This window comes from Schistocerca americana, chromosome X (genome assembly GCF_021461395.2).
Source record: "Schistocerca americana isolate TAMUIC-IGC-003095 chromosome X, iqSchAmer2.1, whole genome shotgun sequence".
NCBI classification, from domain to species: domain Eukaryota; kingdom Metazoa; phylum Arthropoda; class Insecta; order Orthoptera; family Acrididae; genus Schistocerca; species Schistocerca americana.
The window spans coordinates 909397387-909421410 of record NC_060130.1 but is presented as its reverse complement, the minus strand read 5'-3'; the positions used below and the strand labels follow the sequence as shown (position 1 = coordinate 909421410).

The 24024-nt window shown below is 44.3% G+C and overlaps 1 protein-coding gene across 5 annotated transcripts in view; it reads right to left on the bottom strand.

Annotated features, from left to right (window-relative positions):
- Positions 1-24024, bottom strand: part of LOC124555764 (organic cation transporter protein) — a 283841-nt gene that overhangs the window by 169508 nt on the left and 90309 nt on the right. The window contains exon 1 of one of the 5 annotated variants that reach the window (XM_047129807.1): positions 23793-23855. The exons of the other annotated variants lie outside the window; for them this stretch is intronic. Within the exon in view, the coding sequence (XP_046985763.1) occupies positions 23793-23822 (30 nt within the window). The 5' untranslated portion in view covers positions 23823-23855. Of the gene's footprint in view, positions 1-23792; positions 23856-24024 lie in introns of those variants that run through there. 5 annotated transcript variants of the gene reach the window in all.

The following is a 24024-nucleotide window of genomic DNA, read 5'->3' as shown; positions in this document are numbered from 1 at the left end:
GGCGCAAAGAACCAAACCGGCAGTTATTACACAGTCACACTCACCAAATCTCGGAGAAAACTGGTGTGGACAGGATTGCGAAGAACAGGCACATCGCACAACACTAGACAATATCTGCGCTGTTCTGACGTGAATGAACAGTTGACTGTAAGCGCCAAGCGATGGCACTATCCGTGTGTGGTATATGGCCATCGTTACTCATTGAACGACAACTAAAAAACAGTACTACAAGTCAGTGCCAGTAGTACATAGTTCAAATAAATTAATGGATATTAAATGATACCTTAAAAGTAGTTAAAATAACATGAGAACTTACTAGGAGGTAGCTGCGAAAAACAATTCTTCGTTTGCGGAGGATCTAAATGTTAGCGGGCACGCCGAACTAACAACAGATTGTTTGCAAATCATTCACGTGGCAAAGTTTGCTCTACTGGGGGAGTTGGAACATTTGAGTCTCAAAGAGCAACTTGTCACTAAGAACAGCATTTATGTAACACTATGATGACAGCTTTACAAAAGTTTCATTAGCCTCTATGGTTAAGCAACCGTCAGCAGGACTTTCGTTTGCCATCCATCAGTATGAACTCGTGTATACTCCTCTGCTTTTCAACTTCATAATTGTTTTAACTGCTTTTAAGGTATTATTTAATAACTATTAATTTATTATTAATTATTATTAATTATTACTATTTACTACATGTATTTATTAAATGCACTTCTGGCACTGTCTTGTACCATTGTTTTTAATTATCCTTCAATATGTAAATGATGACAAATAACAGGCACCGCGAGCTCCATAGATTGGCGCTTTCAGTCAGCTGTTCATTCGCGTTAGAACAGTAAGCGACACGCTGTCGCACCCAACACGCTTCACAGCGCATATTGTCTGCTGTTGTGCAATATGCCTGTTCACTGCAGTCCTATCCACACGCCGGGTTTCTCCATGATTTGGTGAGTGTGACTGTCTAATAACTCCAGGTTTGGTTCTTCGTGCTCACAGATACGGAAAGGCCGTTATGTTTTAGTAGGAATTTTTATAAAAAATTAGTTCCCTTTTCAGGCTTCCACTTTTATATTTGACGATTGTGGTTACACTCCACTCAATGTTTACTTTTTGACTAGGACGGTTCACGCTGTCTAAGGCAAGTTCTTTTTTTTTTTTTTTAATATAAACTCCTGGAAATTTAAATAAGAACACCGTGAATTCATTGTCCCAGGAAGGGGAAACTTTATTTACACATTCCTGGGGTCAGATACATCACATGATCACACTGACAGAACCACAGGCACATAGACACAGGCAACAGAGCATGCACAATGTCGGCACTAGTACAGTGTATATCCACCTTTCGCAGCAATGCAGGCTGCTATTCTCCCATGGAGACGATCGTAAAGATGCTGGATGTAATCCTGTGGAACGGCTTGCCATGCCATTTCCACCTGGCGCCTCAGTTGGACCAGCGTTCGTGCTGGACGTGCAGACCGCGTGAGACGACGCTTCATCCAGTCCCAAACATGCTCAATGGGGGACAGATCCGGAGATCTTGCTGGCCAGGGTAGTTGACTTACACCTTCTAGAGCACGTTGGGTGGCACGGGATACATGCGGACGTGCATTGTCCTGTTGGAACAGCAAGTTCCCTTGCCGGTCTAGGAATGGTAGAACGATGGGTTCGATGACGGTTTGGATGTACCGTGCACTATTCAGTGTCCCCTCGACGATCACCAGTGGTGTACGGCCAGTGTAGGAGATCGCTCCCCACACCATGATGCCGGGTGTTGGCCCTGTGTGCCTCGGTCGTATGCAGTCCTGATTGTGGCGCTCACCTGCACGGCGCCAAACACGCATACGACCATCATTGGCACCAAGGCAGAAGCGACTCTCGTCGCTGAAGACGACACGTCTCCATTCGTCCCTCCATTCACGCCTGTCGCGACACCACTGGAGGCGGGCTGCACGATGTTGGGGCGTGAGCGGAAGACGGCCTAACGGTGTGCGGGACCGTAGCCCAGCTTCATGGAGACGGTTGCGAATGGTCCTCGCCGATACCCCAGGAGCAACAGTGTCCCTAATTTGCTGGGAAGTGGCGGTGCGGTCCCCTACGCACTGCGTAGGATCCTACGGTCTTGGCGTGCATCCGTGCGTCGCTGTGGTCCGGTCCCAGGTCGACGGGCACGTGCACCTTCCGCCGACCACTGGCGACAACATCGATGTACTGTGGAGACCTCACGCCCCACGTGTTGAGCAATTCGGCGGTACGTCCACCCGGCCTCCCGCATGCCCACTATACGCCCTCGCTCAAAGTCCGTCAACTGCACATACGGTTCACGTCCACGCTGTCGCGACATGCTACCAGTGTTAAAGACTGCGATGGAGCTCCGTATGCCACGGCAAACTGACTGACACTGACGGCGGCGGTGCACAAATGCTGCGCAGCTAGCGCCATTCGACGGTCAACACCGCGGTTCCTGGTGTGTCCGCTGTGCCGTGCGTGTGATCATTGCTTGTACAGCCCTCTCGCAGTGTCCGGAGCAAGTATGGTGGGTCTGACACACCGGTGTCAATGTGTTCTTTTTTCCATTTCCAGGAGTGTATAAGAGGGGCCTGATGACCATAGATGTTAAGTCCCATAGTGCTCAGAGCCATTTGAACCATTTTTCTTTTTATAAGTTACTCAAGTCAATAGATACTTAACAGCGGTTGGATAGGCTCGTGGCCACAACCTTAGGTAATACGTAAACTATTGCAAATTTACAGAAATTCTGAAGATGCGCCACCAACCCGAAACGCATCAATTTTAAAATAAATATCTGCAACTGAGACTGGCTTAAAAGTTTTTAAAACGTCATTAGGACAATAGATACCCACCAATTGCAAAATTCACTAACCAGCTGTGCAGTGTATCAGCATTGTCTCCGCGGTCAAGCGGTAGATCATAAAACACACATCATACTGACAAATGCATGAAATGTTTCAGGAGGTCAAGAAGAATAGCAGTTCCGTAAGGGTCAGCTGGGTGGACAATTTCGTCTTGAGAAGTTCATATGCATTAGCGTCCAATATCCAGTAGATGTGGAAATTCAGGTGCTTGAACTCGACGCCTCCATTACCGGTACAGTGCAAATGTCTGAAAGAGATAGCGAAGCGCTTGCGGGGAAAAAGCGTCACTCACTCACCCCCGACAAACTTTTTTTTTTGCAGTATCGTTCTTCCTTCTTCACCGCGCCTCCTCCCAGTACTATACAACTCCTAGTTTTTCACTAGCTCACCCCTAGTACTTCTTGCTTAGACTCCCTACCAAATGATAGTCGTACGCTCTCCTTGTTGGCTGCTATTGCAGTGTTAGCACCAGAGCTATCACGAGTATCATATACGACAGTGCTGGGCAGTTATTGGCAACAGTTCACCACATCCATCACAGATATTGCCATAAGTTCGGCTACAGTGTCCCCACACGAACTTCAGCTGCATCATTTCCTATGTCACGAAATTTTCCATTTGTGCTGGCACGCTGCATCCTCTGTGATCAGTACAGTTATTGTAATCAATTCCCTAATATCAGAGAACATGTTATAGTACGTAATGAACTGTGTGAAATTGTTTGACTTCCACAGCGTTTCTATTCTTGCGGCATCGTGGCCCTGATCAGGACTGGGGTGTGATTGCCTGTACGCTTGCGAACACAGTACAACAACGAGACTAATTGTTGAGTCACGAGAAGCATTGAGCTCCAGTGCAATTGTCGGTCACTAATGACACGTTTGCCAGAGCAGGCCATACGGCGGAAGTGTTTCCGGCACAGTTTCTGAAGGTCGCCCTTCGTGGAAACCGCGACTGCGGATTCAGAGATAGGTCCCAAATTGAGGCAACCTACATGGACGAGTTCAAAAAGTTTCGGTGCATGGGAGTATCATACAGAATTAGAGGATAGTTCCAAAACCCGTATAAACTTGAAATATAGTATATGAATAGGTCCCGTGTAATAAGAAATTATATCTTATATATAATTATATATATTTACTGGCCAAGATTGGTTACAGAATTGGACCAATAGTTAAGCAGCAGCATACGTCTGGTGAAAATTACGTACAATTTTTCATTTTCCAACCAAACATCGGCAATGGTAAAAGGATCTTTGACTTAACAATATGTTAACCGGCTGCAATGCATTTGCTTTTACAATATCATACAATAGATTAACGGCTGGCATTAAGAATTGCGAGCCAATAATTTACCGTCTACGAATTTATAAATTGTTCATCTCTAATAAAATGGTCACGGGAGCTTACAAAATTACGTTTCTTCTTTACGTTTTTCCATTAATGACTCTCCCATTTGGTTTTACTACCTGTTGAACGGTCCCTCTTTCGATAGATGAACTAGATACGGTGCCCTGAAATACGCAAGCAGACGGAACGAACTGTCTCGTTTTTGTTCTACTGTGGCGTGCCCAAGTCGCTGATATGAATTGCGAAACCGGGTAAGCAGGTCATCGGAACAGTCGGGATAATTTTATTCCGACCACTGTACTTGCGCCGGAGGAAAAGCGTCGGCATTTTTATAGAAGATCCCATAGAGGGCATCTTGTGCCTCATTTTAATGTCACTGGCTTATTGTTTTATTGTTCTTTTGTACATCCTTTATATTTTTAAGCGTTATTAGCTTTATTCATATTGTATCTAATTAGATATGGCCATAAGTTCGGCTACAGTGTCCCCACACAAACGTCAGCTGCATCCTTTCCTATGTCACGAAATTTTCCATTTGTGCTGACACGCTGCGTCCTCTGTGATCTTGCCTCTTTTGTATATAATGATTACTACGTTCCGATTAAAAAATTGTAGGCCACATTTTTGTATATTTGACTGGAAACTGGAACGTATCCATCTTCACACCGTTACTATGGTTACTCCTGAGGTGCTTTTAAGCCATCTTTGATCTACAGATGTTTCATCCATGTCCCCAGAGAGGACATCTTGTGTCTAATTTCAATGTCAATGTTTTATTGTTTTGTCGTTTTTTGGTACTAATTTTATATTTTTTAGCGTCATTGGTACTGTTCCTCTTCTTATTCTTTTGCTTGAGCCTTTGTCCCGCAGTCTTCGCAGGATCGGCACAGTTACAATCGGATTTGGCATGGTTAATTCGAAGGGGTGGCCGGATGCCCTTCCTGCCACTACCCTGTACCCCTGGAACAGAATCAGTGTATGTCAGCTGCCTGCGTCTAGTGTAAATCATGAAAGAGTGCAAACGTGTTGCAAGTGTCTACGAATCGTGTAACTGAGGCGGGACGCGGGGACCAGCCCAGTACTCACCTAGTGAGATGGGGAAAATCGCCTAAAAACCACATCAAAAATGGTTCAAATGGCTCTGAGCACTATGGGACTTAACATCTATGGTCATCAGTCCCCTAGAACTTAGAACTACTTAAACCTAACTAACCTAAGGACATCACACAACACCCAGTCATCACGAGGCAGAGAAAATCCCTGACCCCGCCGGGAATCGAACCCGGGAATTCGGGCGTGGGAAGCGAGAACGCTACCGCACGACCACGAGATGCGGACATAACCACATCCAGGCTGGCCGGCACACCGGCCCTCGTTGGTAAACCGCTGGGCGGATTCGATCCGGGGCCGGCGGGCCTACCCGAGTCCAGGAAGCAGCGCATTAGCGCTCTCGTCTAACTTGGCGGGTCGTCGTTGGTACTGTTCTTATTGTAACTAATATAGTTACTATTACCTGTTTTGTATAAAATGATGATTACGTTCTGAGTCAAAATTTGTGAGCCACACTTCTATATCTTTGGCTAGAAATGGCAAAATATGGATTTCATACCATTACTATGGCTACTGGTGGCGTCTTTGTAGGTAATATTTGCACAACAAAATGTCACACACGAATTCTCATAGAAGGCACATTTGGCCTAGCTCGAATGTTAATGGTTTATTTCTTTATTACGCTTATTTCTCATGTTCTTTTATTATATTTTATGCAAGCCTATTTTTATACTTACGTGACTGTGGTCGTAAGCCAAATATTTCATACTACAACTGTATTTTTACTGACGTTATTCGTATCTGACGGCCTCCGACTATCACTGCCGTAATGCTGGAGATGGTGGGCGGAGCATTCGCTCTTTATGCGACGGCAGTTGTATGTCACACAGCTGCTGCTTTCAAACCAGACTAGAGCAGTTAGTGGTCCATGCCACAATTTCCAGCAGTCAGCAAGGGTATCTCGCCTTCTCCATTTACAGAGTATGTAACGGTCTGAGGATGATAAGACTTTGTTCAAAACCGGTCACCTTTTTTTAAAAATAAAATAAAATGGTTTATGCGTTCTAGATTGTTTTTATTGTATTTTAATAAGATTTTATGACCGTGACATCTCCTAAAACAGTTTCCAAAAATTTTAAACTACTACAGTAACTAGCCCCACAGTGTATCCTCGGGATAATCAGTAAGACTCACGCAAGTTCACTGTATGGAACACGCGAAGTATAGGTACCACCTAGTGAGACGAAAGGAAAACAAAATTTGCAACCAAGAACATCCACAGTTCATTGTGTGGCAACTTTAAATGGTTGCCTGCCTCAGTGATGGATGCATTTCCCTATCACGTGAAAAAAAAAAAAAATTCCTAGATATGATGAAAATGGAGAATCTAATTTTTCTCGATGGCTGTCAATCCGAAGATGCAATTTGTTTCACAGATCGAAGAGCTACGACAACGTTCAAATAGTTCAAATGGCTCTGAGCACTATGGGACTCATCATCTGTGGTCATCAGTCCCCTAGAACTTAGAACTACTTAAACCTAACTAACCTAAGGACATCACACATACCCATGCCCGAGGCAGGATTCGAACCTGCGACCGTAGCAGTCCCGCGGTTCCGGACTGCAGCGCCAGAACCGCACGGCCACCGCGGCCGGCGTGCTTATTTACCTGCATCGGAGTCGCGCTACGTTGCATCTATGTTGCAGCAACGCCCGCAAACGGAAACTTTTTGATCGCCCCTTTATATCAGGAAGAACACACGATGAAATTTTTACGTGTTCTGGGAGTATACACAGCGCGAAATCCAGTGCACAGAGCTACCACCTCTGGCAGCCACAACGGCTCCAACTCGGCTGGGCAGCAAGTCGAACAGAGATCGGATGACTGATACGGGTAGCGGTGGCGTGCCAGACTCAGCAGTTGGCGAGCAGACATAAATAGATGAGAGATCTGGGGAACGTGTCGGTCAGGACAACAGTTGCAAGACAGCACCGGCAACGTGAAATCTTGCGTTCTTTAGTTGGAAGATAACGTCATGGAGGCCTCGAAGATTGGGCACAACTACCGGTCTTACCATGTCGGAAATATAACGCCTCCTGTCCAAGTTACTGTGAAAGAGAGATGATCGTACTGTCTACCCAGTGTTATCCTCATACCATCTTACCAGGAGCTGATAAAGGATGCTATCTGGTAACGTTCATTCTCACCGGAATCTCCTTATACGTATACATTGCGTGATCAAAAGTATCCGGACATCTGGCTGAAAATGACTTACAAGTTCGTGGCGTCCTCCATCGATAATGCTGGAATTCAATATGGTAATGGCCCAACCTTAACCTTGATGACAGCTTCCACTATAGCACGCATACTTTCAATCAAGTGCTCAAATGTTTCTTGGGGAATGGCAGCCCATTCTTCATGGAGTGCTGCGCTCAGGAGAGTTATCGATGTCTGTCGGTGAGGCCTGGCACGAAGTTGACGTTCCAAAACATCCAGAAGGTGTTCTACAGGATTCAGGTCAGGACTCTGTGCACGCCAGTCCATTACAGGATTGCTATTGCCGTATATCCACTCTGCCACAGGCCGTGCATTATGAACAGGTGCTCTATCGCGTTGAAAGATGGACTCGCCATCCCCGAATTGCTCTTCAACAGTGAGAAGCACGAAGGTGCTTAAAACATCAATTTAGGCCTGTGCTGTGGGAGTGCCACGCAAAACAACGAGGGATGCAAGCCCCCTCCACGAAAAACGCGACCACACCAATACACCACCGCCTCCGAATTTTACTGTTGGCACTACAAACGGTGGAGGATGTCGCTCACCGGACATTCGCCATACCCACACCCTGCCATCGGATCGCCACATTGTGTACCGTGATTCGTCCTTCACACGACGTTTTCCACTGTTCAATCGTCCATTGTTTACGCTCCTTACATCAAGTGAGCCGCTGTTTGGCATTTACCGGCGTGATGTGTGGCTTAGGACCAGCCGCTCGACCATGAAATCCGGGTTTTCTCACCTCCCGCCTAACTGTCACAGTACTTGCAGTGGATTCTGATGCAATTTGGAATTCCTATATGACGGTCTAGATGGATGCCTGCCTATTACGCATGACGACCCTCTTCAACTGTCGGCAGTCTGTCAGTCAACAGACGAGATCGGCCTGTACGCCTTTGTGCTGTACGTGTCCCTTCACGTTTCCACTTCACTATCACATCGGAAACAGTGGACCCATTGATTTTTATGAGTGTGGAAATCTCGAGTAGACACCTAGCACACAAGTGGCACCCAGTCACCTGACCACGTTCGAAGTCCTTGAGTTCTGCGGAGCGCCCCATTCTGCTCTCTCATGATGTCTAATGACCATTGAGGTCGCCAGGAATTCCTGGAATTAGGCTGTAGCACAATGCACTAATACGAAAAACGTATGTTTTTGGGGTGTCTGGAGACATTTGCTCACATAGTGTACGTTCGTCGTGGTGTGTCTACATCTACAATTACATACATACTCCGCAATCCATGCCAGAGGTTACCTTGTACCACGAACAGTCATTCTCTTTCCTGTTCCACTCGCAAATGAGGCAAGGGAAAAACGATGGTCTATACCTCTCTGCACGAGCGGAGTCCTTACGCGAAATCTGCGTTGGCGGCAGTACGATCTTTCTGGAGTCAGCCACAAAGTCCGATTCCCTAAATTTTCTAAATAGTGTTTCGCGAAAAGAACGTCGGCTTCCTTCCAGTGATTCCTATTTGAGTTCATGGAGCATTTCCGTAATAATATCCTGTTGCGACCTATCACCACGCCTCCGAACTGCTTCGTTGTCTTTCTTTAATTCGACCTGGCAGGGATCTCACACACTCAAACAGTACTCAAGAATGGGTCGAACTAATTTTCTAAACGCGGTCTAGTTTATACATAAGCTTCACTTTCTCAGATTTCTCTCAATAAATCGAAGTCGGCGATTCACCTTCTCTGCTACCGACCTTACGTACTCGTCCCATTTCATGTAACTTTGCAACGTCACGCCTACACATTGAATCAACGTAACTCCGTCAAGTAGCATACCACTTATACTGTATTCGAACATCAGAGGATTGTTTTTCCTACTCATCTGCATTAACTTGCTTTCCTACATTTCGAGCAAACTGCCATTCATCACACCAAATAAAAATGTGTTTAAGTTCTCCCGTATCTTCGTACAGTCACTCAGCGACAACACGTTCTAGTACACTACAGCATCGCCAGCAAACAGTTGCACATTGCTGGTCATCCTATCTGTCAGATAGTTTATGTACCGTATATAGATAACAGGAGCGATTCTATCACAGTTTCCTGTGCCACTGCTGACGATGGCCTTGTCTCTGATGAAAACTCATCGCCCGGACAATGTACTGGGTTCTGTTACTAAACAAGTCTTGGAGCTATTCACACATCTGAGAACCTGTTACGTATTCTAGGACTTCGTTAACAATCTGCAGTGAGGTATTGTGTCAGATGCTGAAGCTAAATTTTGGAATATGGAGTGTGTATGTTGCCCTTTATCCATGGTTGGCAGGATATCGTGCGAGAAAAGGGCAAGCTGAGTTTCGCACGAGAAATATTTGGCCCGCCATTGTCGAATTCCGACACGAGATGATACACATTTCTGTTTCTTACACGAGGTAGAACTCTACCTTCTCACGAACAAACATTATTCGTATGTGATTTCTGAATGAGAAACCCAGTGCGTAATCTTTCGTTGTAAAAAAACTGGTAGATGGCATTACACCTGCCTGCATTGCACAGATGCGTTGAAATGCGTATCATTAGTATATCCAAATAGGTATACACTTCATGACACTATGACGTTGGTTGCATGCTGTCTTCACGGCGCAGTAATTTTAATGGCTAGAACTGTCACATCCGGAATATTGTGCAGAAACCGATTGCTGATGGCTTTACTATAGAAATAATCTCCAACATAATTGAAGGTCAGACGAAAGAACTATTTCTTTGCTTGCATTCACTAATATTTTTGGGTGGCTCTGAGCATTAGCAAAGAATTTTATAGCCAGGAACTAGCTACTAACAACGCGCACAGTCGACCGGCTGATACTTATGATTAACCAAATTGAGGCTCATCTACCATATTAGGAACTTCTTCTTGCATAAAGTGTGGAAAACGGGACTGGAACCGCCCCCCCCCCTCCCCGCTACACACACACACACACACACACACACACACACACACACATTCACGTGCGCGGTAGTGCCACGTTGTTCATAGAACGTAAGCCGGAAATGCTAAAAACGCTCTTTTAAACCTGAAGGTCTGTCTTATATGGCTCATAAAAATGAGTGTAGGCTTGTACGTTCATCCGATAACCCCCAGCGAAACTGGAGACTGCCCAGAAACACGACTGAACTTTGAAAGTATTGTCGAAAACAGCTTGTAATTTTCCTTGAATTCTCATTGTCTCAACAGAATATCTTGTGCTAATAAAATGCGTTGAGATATTGGCAGAAAACATAAGCTGGAGGTCAAAATTTTACAGTCACTGGTGATATCAGCACGCAAGTGAAAACTGTTACGACATTTACGATGATGTGCATGAAGCCCCTACTTACAGTGCAGACTGGCGTTCTGATAAACGCTTACAAAGAATGACACGCTTCGATTATGTTACTTGTTGCTACGTCGAAACGCTAATGAAATGAGTCATCAGTTACAGGCATAAAACTGCGCGTCCTGTCAAATCAGATTGCTGACTGTGTGAATTTAATTGCGCTTGAGGAATGCGAGACGTTGTATTTCTGTGATATAATTTTTTAAGCGCGTAGCTAAATACTATAAACTGCTTGCAGATTTTCATGGGGCTCCATATTGACTCTTTCAAGTTCGTTGAAGTGACTGCATACATTAAAAATGAATAATAATAATAACATAAAAGAAAAACATTTTTAGCGAACAGAAAAGGTAAAAACGTGAACTATTTCGCTGTGCAAACGTCGATGGTTACCTAGATACTTATGCCGATAAGAAATGATAGTTACCTTAAACACTAGTGTTAGTATAATATAACGTACCGTGGTATAATAATGTCTGAAAGTTGAATGATTGCCCAAATCATGTCAAAGTGATTTGAGCTATCGACGTTACTTTGCATGGCAGCCGGAAGCGAAATTTGACAATTGCTCACAGCAGCATTCATTAAAATATCACAGTGCAAACTTCATGCGCTTCGTTTTAGTTATTTATTTTGCTAAGGAAGAATAGTACACTGAGGTGACAACAGTCGTGGAATAGCGGTATGTACACATAGAGATGGCGGTAGTATTGCGTCCATAAAGTACATGTTCAGAAAAAAAAACAGAGCACCTTGAACGACTAGAGACAGGACATTCACATTCACAGGACATGTGCATTGGTATGTTCTTCAGAAATGATTAGCATTTGAACCATGTCGGCCCTCAGGTTCAAGGTCAACATCGATATCGCGGCGCAACCCCACCTACCGGTAAAATATGCCTGCGACTCTCGTTGTCGCCATAAACCGAAGGTAATGATTTAGTGTGACTTGAGCAGACGTGCGGGATGCCTCGCAGACGTATGCGTGAACCGTACCGTTAAATTAGTGAGTTTGAGAGAGGGCGCATCATTGGCATGAGGGAATGTGATACATACATCCGGGAGATTGCTGCTCGTGTGGGACGTAGTGTTTCGGCAGTTTAATGGGTGTGTGCAGAATGGTTCACGAAACACGAAGAGATGGGTCAGGTCGCACCACTCAGACCGCCCCCTGAGAAGATCCACACTTCATCCGAATAGCACTGCATGACAGATCTGCGTCCTTCTCGGCTCTGGCGCAACAGTGGAACAGTGTAACCCATCGTACACTATCATAGGTGACTGTCCGTCGCCGTTCATTACGGCATAGGTTATGTATGCGTCGCCCACTTCTCCGCCTACCTTTGACGAATGTGCAGAAACATGCTAGACGGCAATGGTGTATTTGTGCTAATTCATGTTCTGCTTGTTTGCAAATGTTGACAGCAGCGGCGAAGGATTAGCCGAGCGGTCTCAGGCGCTGCAGTAATGGACTGTGTGGCTGGTCCCGGCGGAGGTTCGAGTCCTCCCTCGGGCATGGGTGTGTGTGTGTTTGTCCTTAGGATAATTTAGGTTATGTAGTGTATAACCTTAGGGACTGATGACCTTAGCAGTTAAGTCCCATAAGACTTCACACACATTTGAACATTTGTTAACAGCATTTTTGTTTGCCACAGACAGAGGGAGCGGCAACACAGTGACTGCATTCGCACAAGACAAACAGCGCCAACTCAAAGCTTTATGGTGTGGGATGCTATTGGGTACAGCCACAAATCACAGCTGGTGCATGCCCAGCACACTGTGACCGGTGTGACCTACGCGAATGACATCGTGCGACGTGTAGGCATACCACAACACCCCAGATGCCATTTTTCTACAAGACAATGCACGACCACATGTTGCTGCACGAAAACGTACCTTCTTGGTGTGACAGGATGTCAGCCTTTTACCCCGTCACCCAACTTGTCGCCAATCGAAAATGTGTGGGATATAGTGAAACGACGGGTGCAGCGCTGTGATTCAATGCCAACCACCACAGATGAATTTTGGAACCAGGTGAATTCAGCATGGATGGCTGTACCACAGGACGTCATCCGCTCAATACACGCGTCGATGTCATCACGTATGGAACAAGTTACCAGGGCTCATGGCGGATCCTATGCCTACTAAGCAACAAGACACATGTTGAACCGAGGCGACTGAAATGCTAATCATTTCCGCAGAGCATAGTAATGTACATGTCCTGTGAATATGAACGTCCTGTCTCTAGTCGTACAAGTTGTTCTGTTTTTTGTGGACGTGAGTGTATAAAAGGGCAGCGTATTGGCGAAGCTGTCGTTTGTACTCAGGTGATTTACGTGAAAAAGATTCCGACGTGGTTATGGCAGCACAACGGGAATTAACACACTTTGAATGTGGAATGATAGTTGGAGCTAGACACATGGGACATTTCATTTTGGAAATCGTTGGGGAATTCAATATTCCGAGATCTACAGTGTCAAGAGTGTGCCGAGAATACCAAATTTCAGACTTTACCTCTCACCATGAACAACGCAATGGCTGACGGTGGAGAGAGCAGTGCAGTTGTTAGTGCATATTTCTATGCACCAGGAATTGCATGGCGACGACTTTGAACGTCGTGTACAGTTCTGCCACTCGGCACAAGAGAAATTACGGGACGATGACAGATTTTTTGCACGCGTTCTATTTACTGACGAAGCGACATTCACCAACAGCGGTAACGTAAACCGGCATAATATGCACTATTGGGCAACGGAAAATCCACGACGGCTGCAACAAGTGGAACATCAGCGACCTTGGCGGGTTAATGTATGGTGCGGCATTATGGAAGGAAGGATAATTGGCCCCCATTTTTTCGATGGCAATCTAAATGGTGCAATGTATGCTGATTTCCTACGTAATGTTCTACCGATGTTACTACAAGATGTTTCACTGCATGACAGAATGGCGATGTACTTCCAACATGATGGATGTCCGGCACATGGCTCGCGTGCGGCTGAAGCGGTATTGAATAGCATATTTCATGACAGGTGGATTGGTCGTCGAAGCACCATACCATGGCCCGCACGTTCAGCAGATCTGACGTCCCTCGGATTTCTTTCTGTGGGGAAAGTTCAAGGATATTTGCTATCGTGATCCACCGACAACGCCTAGCAACAAGCGTCAGCGCATTGTCAATGCATGTGCGAACATTACGGAAGGCGAACTACTCGCCGTTGAGAGGAATGTCGTTACGCGTATTGCCAAATGCATTGAGGTTGACGGACATCATTTTGAGCATTTATTGCATTAATGTGGTATTTACAGGTAATCACTCTGCACAGCATGCGTTCTCAGAAATGATAAGTTCACAAAGGTACATGTATCATATTGGAACAACCGACATAAAATGTTCAAACGTACCTAAGTTCTGTATTTCAGTTTGAAAAACCTACCTGTTACCAACTGCTCGTCTAAAAATTGTGACTATTACAGCGCCATCTATCACAAAGAGGAAAACTGGTCCAACTAAAACATTAATATTTCTTTACGTACTACACGAATATGTAATAAAAAATGGAGGTTCCTATTTTAAAAACGCAGTTGATATCCGTTTGACCTATGGCAGCGCCATCTAGCGGCCAATCATAGCGCCACCTGGTTTCCCCCTTCAAGCTAGAAAAGTTTCGTTCTTTGTAGTTTTTTCGTTTGACGCTTATTTCGTGAGAAATTTGGCCCGGTCACGATCAATGGACCACCCTGTATAGTTAAGGCTCACTGGCCATTTGACCATCTTCTTCTGTAGGGATGCACAAACAGTGCCCGATCTCTTACGGAAATCGGCAGTAAAGCCGCGAGTAATCAGTATGATGGGCAGGGGCACTATGAATATAGTGCGGGACAATAAGTTACGAATGTGAGTCTCACGGGAGGCGTGCCAGAGAAAAGTCCCTGCAGTCGCACTATCCTCTGTGTCCTCGATTGCTCCGATGGATAGAGCGTTTGCCATGTAAGCAGGAGATCCCGGGTTCGAGTCCCGGTCGGGGCACACATTTTCAACTGTCCCCGTTGACTTATATCAACGCCTGTATGGAGCTAAGGATATTCTTTTCATTGTAAAAATAGGTATGTATATGGCTCCTTACGAGCCCTAATTTTTCTTGTCTTATCATCGTGGTCCGTATGTGAAATGCACATTGGTGACAATAGAACCGTTCCGCAGTCTGTCTAAAATACCGATTCTCTAAATTTTCTCAATAGTGTTGCTCGTAAAGAACGTCGCCTTTCCTCCAGGGATTCTCATTTTGAGCTCCCGAAGCATCTCCGTAATACTTGCGTGTTGATAGAACCTACCTGTAACAAATCTAGCAGCCCGCCTCGCAATTGCTTCAATGTCTTCCTTTGATCCAACCTGGTGCGGATCCCAAACACTCGAGCAGTACTCAAGAATGGATAGGACTAGTGTCCTATACACGGTCTCTTTTACAGATGAACCACACTTCCCTGTAATTCTCCCAGTAAACCTAAATCGACCATCTGCTTTCCCTACTACAACCAATACGTGCGCGTTCCATTTGCTATCTCTTTACAACGTTTTGCCTAGATATTTAATCGACTTGACTGTATCAAACGGCAAACTGCTAATGCTGTACTGGGGAACAGTACGGAATTGTTGCTCCTACTCATCTGCATTAAGTTACACTATATTTAGAGCTAGCTGCCATTCATCACACCGATTAGAAATTCTGTCTAAGTCTTCCTGAATCCTTCTATAGTCACTCAACGACGATACTTTCCCGTAGACTACAGCGTCATCAGCAATCACTCACAGATTGCTGCTCACCCTGTCCGTCAAGTCATTTACGTACACAGAGAATAACAGTGATCCTATCAAACTTCTCTGGGCATTCCAGGCGATACCCTTTGTCACTGATAACACTCGCCAAATACTCACCGAACACTACTAGGAAGTTTCGAACCAGCGCACACTCCGCTGCACAGCGAAAAATCCACTGAAGTAATGTCTGACACATTGCTACTCCAGTGATACGGAGACAGAGTGGTAGTGATATTATACTGTACGTGTAGCAGATAAATGGCCGGAACTCAAGGGGGCGGTGCAAATGCGTCACATGGTGACGGCAGTTGGTCCGCTGCAGGAAATCAATACCCGGCCCGTCGACTGGATCAGAAGTTCGTGTCTTATGCCGATTCTGAAACATAAGTTACCTCGCTTTGTGGAACTGGACGACGAACTAGAAATCGGACTGTGTCAGTAGTGTTTAAGATGATTCTGAATTTGTTTAATGATACTAATTTGTGCTCTCGTTAGTTCCAGTAGTAACATTCGCTCCTTACTACATTTTCGTCTCTCAGCGTAGCATCGATCTTGGTTTCCACACTACGTGTTTCGACACAGTGACCAGTTTATTTTGCGTCAGGCTATGACACAAAAGAATAAATACGTAAAAAGAAACACGTTAAGAGCAGCATCACACGAATAACGTGAAGAAGTTAAGGAGCAGTGGATGAATGATACGTGTTGGAATATAGAAACAGACATAAAAAATGGCATCTATACCTATTATACACTGAAGCGATAAAGAAACTAGTATTCAAATACAGATATATGTAACCAGGCAGAATACGGCGCTGCAGTCGGCAACGCCTATATAAGACAACAACTGTCTGGCGCAGTTGTTAGATCGGTTACTGCCGCTACAATGGCAGGTTATCAAGATTTAAATGAGTTTGAACGCCGTGTTATAGTTGGCGCACGAGCAATGGGGCACAGCATCTCTGATTGGTTCAAATGGCTCTGAGCACTATGGGACTCAACTGCTAAGGTCATTAGTCCCCTAGAACTTAGAACTAGTTAAACCTAACTAACCTAAGGACATCACAAACATCCATGCCCGAGGCAGGATTCGAACCTGCGACCGTAGCGGTCTTGCGGTTCCAGACTGCAGCGCCTTTAACCGCACGGCCACTTCGGCCGGCTGCATCTCTGAGGTAGCGATGAAGTGGGATTTTTCAGTACGACCGTTTCACGAGTGTACCACGAATATTAGGAATCCGGAAAAACATCAAATCTCTGACATCGCTGCGGCCGGAAAAAGATCCTGCAAGAACGAGACCAACGACGACTGAAGAGAATCGTTCAATGTGACAGAAGTGCAAACCTTCCGCAAATTGCAGTCATCAGATTCCAGTATTATTGAGTCTTTGTGGTCTACTTTGGAAAGCTCGCCATCCACCTCCATCATTGTTATCTGAACTTGCGACTGTTATGCACGAAGAATTGTATAAAATCCTTTGTAACCTATTCAGAACCTGTCTTTATCCATTACGAGACGACTGGAAGCTGTTCTGAATTCCAATGGGTTTCCTACACCGGATTGGGCATGGTAATGAGTCGTGTTTTTGATGTTTCCATATTTTTGTCCAGCCCCTGTACACAGGCATTACTTATCTAGAAAATGCATTTGACTGCATTGGTTTGGACAAATACTTCAAGATCTTGAAAGATACACATTTAGACTGGATAGATAGAATAATATTTAACATATGTGAAAAGCAACGTGTGAGGATAGAGAGTAAAGGAGAGCTACACAAAACTAAAATTAGAAAATGAGCAAGTCAAGGATGCTCATTATCACCACAAATTTTTAACTCTTTTAATCGAAAACCCTATGAAGAACTTCAAAGGAAGAACACCTGGAGTCAAAGCGAATGGAATTCCCACTGACTGCATAGGATTTGAGGATAATATTGCCTTAATTGCTGATGGTGAAAATATATGCAAAAAGTGCTTTCTAAAATTAGCAACAATCACGAAAATGTTTGAACTTACACTAAATACTCAAAAAGCCAAAATCATTACAGTAAGTAAAGCAAAAATGAGCAGGGCATTTGAAATCGAAGCAGAAAGAAATGAAAGACAAGACGTTGATAAATTTTGTTGTTTAGCGACCTTAATTAAAGAAGACAAGAGACGCAGCATGAATATCAGAAGAATAGCTACAGCAAAATTTGGTTTCAGTAAAGGGAGTCGACTGCTAGTGAATGACTTTCGTTGGCTGTGGTTATACTGGAGCGGCGCAGCACGACCTGAGACCGCGGCGCGTAGAGCAGCGATGGCGAAACAAACCACTGTTGTTCAGTGCGAGTGATTATACAGGCGCTGCAAGCGGAGGAGGGCTAAAGCTCCAAGTAGGGCGGCACAGAGCGGCGCTGAGCGAATCAAACATGGTTCTGCGAGTGGCGACAAGAGCGTTCGAGCTGACTCCAACTTGGCTGCGGTCGGGCAACGCCGACAGCATTCGGCTATTGCTGCGGATAGCAGCGTCAGTACTGTTGCTGGCGTTTGTGTTTGTTTTGTTGTACCTACTGTTGAGAAAACAGTATCAGCGGAAGCTTTGATAGAAGCTGCTTTTACTTGGCCACATTGCTACGAAGTGTACTAGTTACAGTGAACAGTGACTCGCAGAGTATATACAGGGTGGTCCATTGATCGTGGCCGGACGAAATATCTCACGAAATAAGCGTCAAACGAAAAAACTACAAAGAACGAAACTTGTCTAGCTTGAAGGGGGAAACCAGACGGCGCTATGGATGGCCGCTAGATGGCGCTGCCATAGGTCAAACGGATATCAACTGCGTTTTTTAAAATAGGAGCCCCCATTTTTATTACATATTCGTGTAGTACGTAAAGAAATATTAATGTTTTATTTGGACCACTTTTTTCGCTTTGTGATAGATGGCGCTGTAATAATCACAAACATATGGTTCACAATTTTAGACGAACAGCTGGTAACAGGTAGGTTTTTCAAATTAAAATACAGAACGTAGGTACGTTTGAACATTTTATTTCGGTTGTTCCAATGTGATACATGTACCATTCTGAACTTATCATTTCTGAGTACGCATGCTGTTACAGCGTGATTACCTATAAATACCACATTAATGCAATAAATGCTCAAAATGATGTCCGTCAACCTCAATGCATTTGGCTATACATGTAACGACATTCCTCTCAACAACGAGTAGTTCGCCTTCCGTAATGTTCGCAAGTGCACTGACAATGCGCTGACGCTTGTTGTCAGGCATTGTCGGTGGATCACGATTGTTAATATCCTTCAACTTTTCCCACAAAAAGAAATCCGGGGACGTCAGATCCGGTGAACCTGCGGGCCATGGTATGGTGCTTCGACGACCAATCCACCTGTCATGAAATATGCTATTCAATACCGCTTCAACCGCATGCGAGCTGTGTGCCGGACATCCATCATGTTGGAAGTACATCGCTATTCTGTCATTCAGTGAAACATCTTGTAGTAACATCGGTAGAATATTACGTAGGAAATCAGCATACATTGTACCATTTACATTGCCATCGATAAAATGGGGGCCAATTATCCTTCCTCCCATAATGCTGCAACATACATTAACCCGCCAAGGTCGCTGATGTTCCACTTGTCGCAGCCATCGTGGATTTTCCGTTGCCGAATAGTGCATATTATGCCGGATTACGTTACCGCTGTTGGTAAATGACGCTTCGTCGCTAAATAGAACGCGTGCAAAAAATCTGTCATCGTCCCGTAATTTGGCCCGCATCTCGTGGTCGTGCGGTAGCGTTCTCGCTTCCCACGCCCGGGTTCCCGGGTTCGATTTTTTCGTCCCGTAATTTCTCTTGTGCCGAGTGGCAGAACTGTACACGCGTTCAAAGTCGCCGCCATGCAATTCCTGGTGCATAGAAATATGGTACGGGTGCAATCGATGTTGATGTAGCATTCTCAACACCGACGTTTTTGAAATTCCCGATTCTCACGCAATTTGTCTGCTACTGATGTGCGGATTAGCCGCGACAGCAGCTAAAACACTTACTTGGGCATCGTCATTTGTTGCGGGTCGTGGTTGACGTTTCACATATGGCTGAACACTTCCTGTTTCCTTAAATAACGTAACTATCCGGCGAACGGTCCGGACACTTGGATGATGTCGTCCAGGATACCAAGCAGCATACATAGCACACGCCCGTTGGACATTTTAATCACAATAGCAATACATCAACACGATATCGACCTTTTCCACAATTGGTAAACGGTGCATTTTAACGCGGGTAATGTATCACGAAGCAAATACCGTCCGCACTGGCGGAATGTTACGCGATACCACGTACTTATACGCTTGTGACTATTACAGCGCCATCTATCACAAAGCGAAAAAAGTGGTCCAAGTAAAACATTCATATTTCTTTACGTACTAGACGAATATGTAATAAAAAATTGGAGTTCCTATTTTTAAAAAAACGCAGTTGATATCCGTTCGACCTATGGCAGCGCCATCTAGCGGGCCAACCATAGGGCCATCTGGTTTCCCCCTTCAAGCTAGACAAGTTTCGTTGTTTGTAGTTTTTTCGTTTGACGCTTATTTCGTGAGGTATTTGGCCCGGTCAACCTGTATATGCAGATTAACCAATCCAGTTCGAGACGAAGTCTTGTACATGTAGCCTACCTTCTCTTGTACACATCTAACGCCTTAACGAGGAACAGAAATACGGAAATGGAAAGGAAAAAGGGAAAGTGAAAATGACATGAATGCGTCAATGGTTGTTATACCTCAATACATTTACAAAACCATAGATATTTTTCACATTTCAATTAATAACTTGTAGCTTTTAGCGAACATTTACCCTACCACGTTGACGCTTGAACTGATGGATGTCGGTCCGTCTCCTGGTGGTGAAAGAAATTTTCGTCTTAATCATTTAGCTGGCAAGGGTGCAAACGAGGTGCCTTACAGATGACAATCGCTGCACTGTGGGTCTGTTTACCAAATTAAACGTCGAACCACTGAGCAGTGTATCTTGGAGAAGTGTTGTTGATGGTGGTCCATTCTTTAAATGGAGAAGCCCCCTTCCTCCCTCTCCCCGCTACAAACCAACCCCAACCTTCACTGCCTTTGGTGCCTTGTGTCCGACAGCATCGAGGTTCACGCTGACCGTTCAATTCATTACCATGACTACAAATAACAACACAACTAGTCATCACATCTTACAGTCACTTAGTACAGTTATCAGAAGATGCAGTAACTCAGCCGGCTGCGGTGGCCGAGCGGTTCTAGGCGCTTCAGTCCGGAACCGCGCCACTGCTACGGTCGCAGGTTCGAATCCTGCCTCGGGCATGGATGTGTGTGATGTCCTTAGGTTAGTTAGGTTTAAATAGCTCTAAGTTATAGGGGACTGATGACCTCAGATGTTAAGTCCCAAGTGCTCAGAGCCATTTGAACCATTTTTTGCAGTAACTAACCCGACACATCCTCCCCAACTAACGGCAAATCACCTCGAATACGACGTTGCCTGTACAACGTTGCCAGTAGTGAAATGTAGAAACTACCATTGTCGCTATGGTTGCTACTGAGAAGAAGGATTCAGTCAGGCATTCATCGCCTCCGAATAGGTCTGTAAAGGGGGAGCGATAAAAAAATGTCGTGTAGACGCGTTGTAAAGTGTGATGTGGATACTACTTTGTTCGACGCTGTCAGGCATGGTTGTAAAATTCTACAGCATGGGAGCGATTGTTCCGCATGTTTTATGAATGAGATATCTACGCAAGGGTTCCCTGCATAATAACAATTTTCTTATTTATAATGAAGGAATTGTTTAAGAAATGAGTCACGATATGTGAATGTGTCAGATATACTTCAAAATGTTTATATAATATTTGCAATAGTAACTTTGTAAATAATGCATTTTGTTTGTGCCTAAATTATAAATTAAAAAGGCTAAATGAAACTAATGCAAAGGACGTAATATTTCTGGAAGTGCCTGAGCCCCGATGAAGTATATTTTCAAGCTGTAAGGCATTCTGCGTCAAATCTGTACAACTTCCTGGATGTAGTCAAATTACCTGTTTTGAAGTTCGTGTCATTGCTACTTATCACAGTTCACTTTGCTGGGTACTGAAAATATAAATGTCTGATGCAAGTCATATGAAATAAGTGTGAGTCTCCTCCACCCAGTCCGAGTAGAAAAGAGGTGCAGCCATGGGTGGCAATGAATGCCGACAAAACCGAATTATTTAGCAATACTATCGCTGAGAATTTACGTTTCTGAAATCAAGAGAAACATTTTTGCACTTCTTTTCATTATCAGAATAATTACTTCTGCATGATTTTGTGTTGCTCTATCTAGAATTCGATAAAATGTGTCTTCAGGAATGATTACTAGCAACTGGTCTGGTGAAATTACGTGACGTATACAAGTGCTCACTACACTTTACCTGAAAAACACTCAAATAAATAGTAACGTTAATGAAAATACGGTGTGAAAAAAATAACATTTATACCTTGATGTTCAACTAAAATATATTTTCTATCTTTGTCAGACTCTGTAAGTGATATATCACACTAGCCTTAGACAAACTATCAATTATACTGAAGAGCACCATGACTGTGGTACTAACAATGGTACTACAAAAATGAAACGAGATATTAAGCGTACAGAATACGCTAAAAAGGAAGTATTAGATGCTCCGTGAGCTAAATTCAAAACGAAATCTTCGACGTTTGTCAAAACAGGAAGCACACGAGTCGGTTGAAATAAAATCAACGAGAATACCGAAAGAGACCTGTTAAGTGCAAATAATATGTACTTCTAATTGTTCTTTTTGATAAAACAAATTACATACTTTGAGACTGGTTACGTGCGTTTGTGTGGTTACAATGGATATTGCTTGGCGATGTATTGGAGTTAGGTATTCTGAAGTTAGCGCGAAGATGATTCCTACGCTCCCGCATTGAAACTTGCAGATTTAATTAGTTTCAACATAAAAATTTGATTTTCCTTCTAATAATTAAAGGCACAACGTATATACCGGTACGGCAGTTTAGACGCCATTAGTGCTAAAATTCTACTGCCAGCTACATCACCTTTGCCTTTCATTGAATATTTATTGTCTTGTCTTGCAAAACACTGCGTGTCGTAAGAAACTGGTATGCATATGCTGTACAGTGAAGTATAGTATATAGATCTAGTGCCGAAAGTGTAACGTCTTTGATTAAAAATATTTCTTTGGGTGTTACATAAAGAAAATAAACCGTATGAGGAGAAAAATATTGAACCAACATTATTTTAACACGAATATTGAATTATTGCCTTACGGTAAAGGTCGTGTCAGTATTTACTTTAAGTATATACATACGATGAGTATTAAATTTTCTGGACAGAAATGTACCTGAAGAGCTATTAGAATTCCACTAACATAGAGTGAGAGCAAATCTGCATTCAGTGCAGAGCTGAATATGTATGAATAAAACTTAAAAAATTTGAGATACTGGTGTGATAAGGCTATGCATGTAAATTAGAGGCACAGTTATTTGAAATGTTCCTGGCTGATAATTTAAGAAAAATCCACGGAATTTTATTTTATGTTACTTGTGCTTTGGTCCTTAGGAAGTAAGGGGTGGGGTGCGATGAGAGAGAGAGACAGACAGTGAGAGAAAGAGAGGTAAATAGTTGTTTTTAGGCAACAGTTTTTGGAAGTTTTGCAGGATAAACCTGTTTTCAAGTTCGGTCAAACTACTGTTTTGTTTTTGGCACAAGTGCCTCATACAGTTCAAATGGCTCTACGCATTATGGGACTTAACATCTGAGGTCATCAGTCCCCTAGACTTAGAACTACTTAAACCTAACGAACCTGAGGACATCACACACATCCATGCCCGAGGCAGGATTCGAACCTGCGACCGTAGCAGCAACGCGGTTCCGGACTGAAGCGCCTAGAACCGCTCGGCCACAGCGGCCGGCCTACAGTCACTTATCTCAAATCGACAACGTTCGTAATAGCTGTTATCGTTAAATTAGTAATCTGTTCGCTCTGTCTGGGAGCAAAATGGGTTCATAAGTGCAGAACAGCCACTTACGAGAATCCGGGTGTCCGGCGAGATATCCATGGCGGACGCGTGTGACACCCTCCCAGGGCCACTGCTCGGCCACTACTGAACGCCAACGCTGGAGGCCCAGCATATGCTCATACGTCACGTCGGCCGGCCTTATCAACGCCGGTCACGGAGAACCTTACCTGCCTCTAGATAATCGCACTGCTGACCCTTATTGCGGCCTAAGTAGCTGACCAAACACAATTGGAGGAGGTCT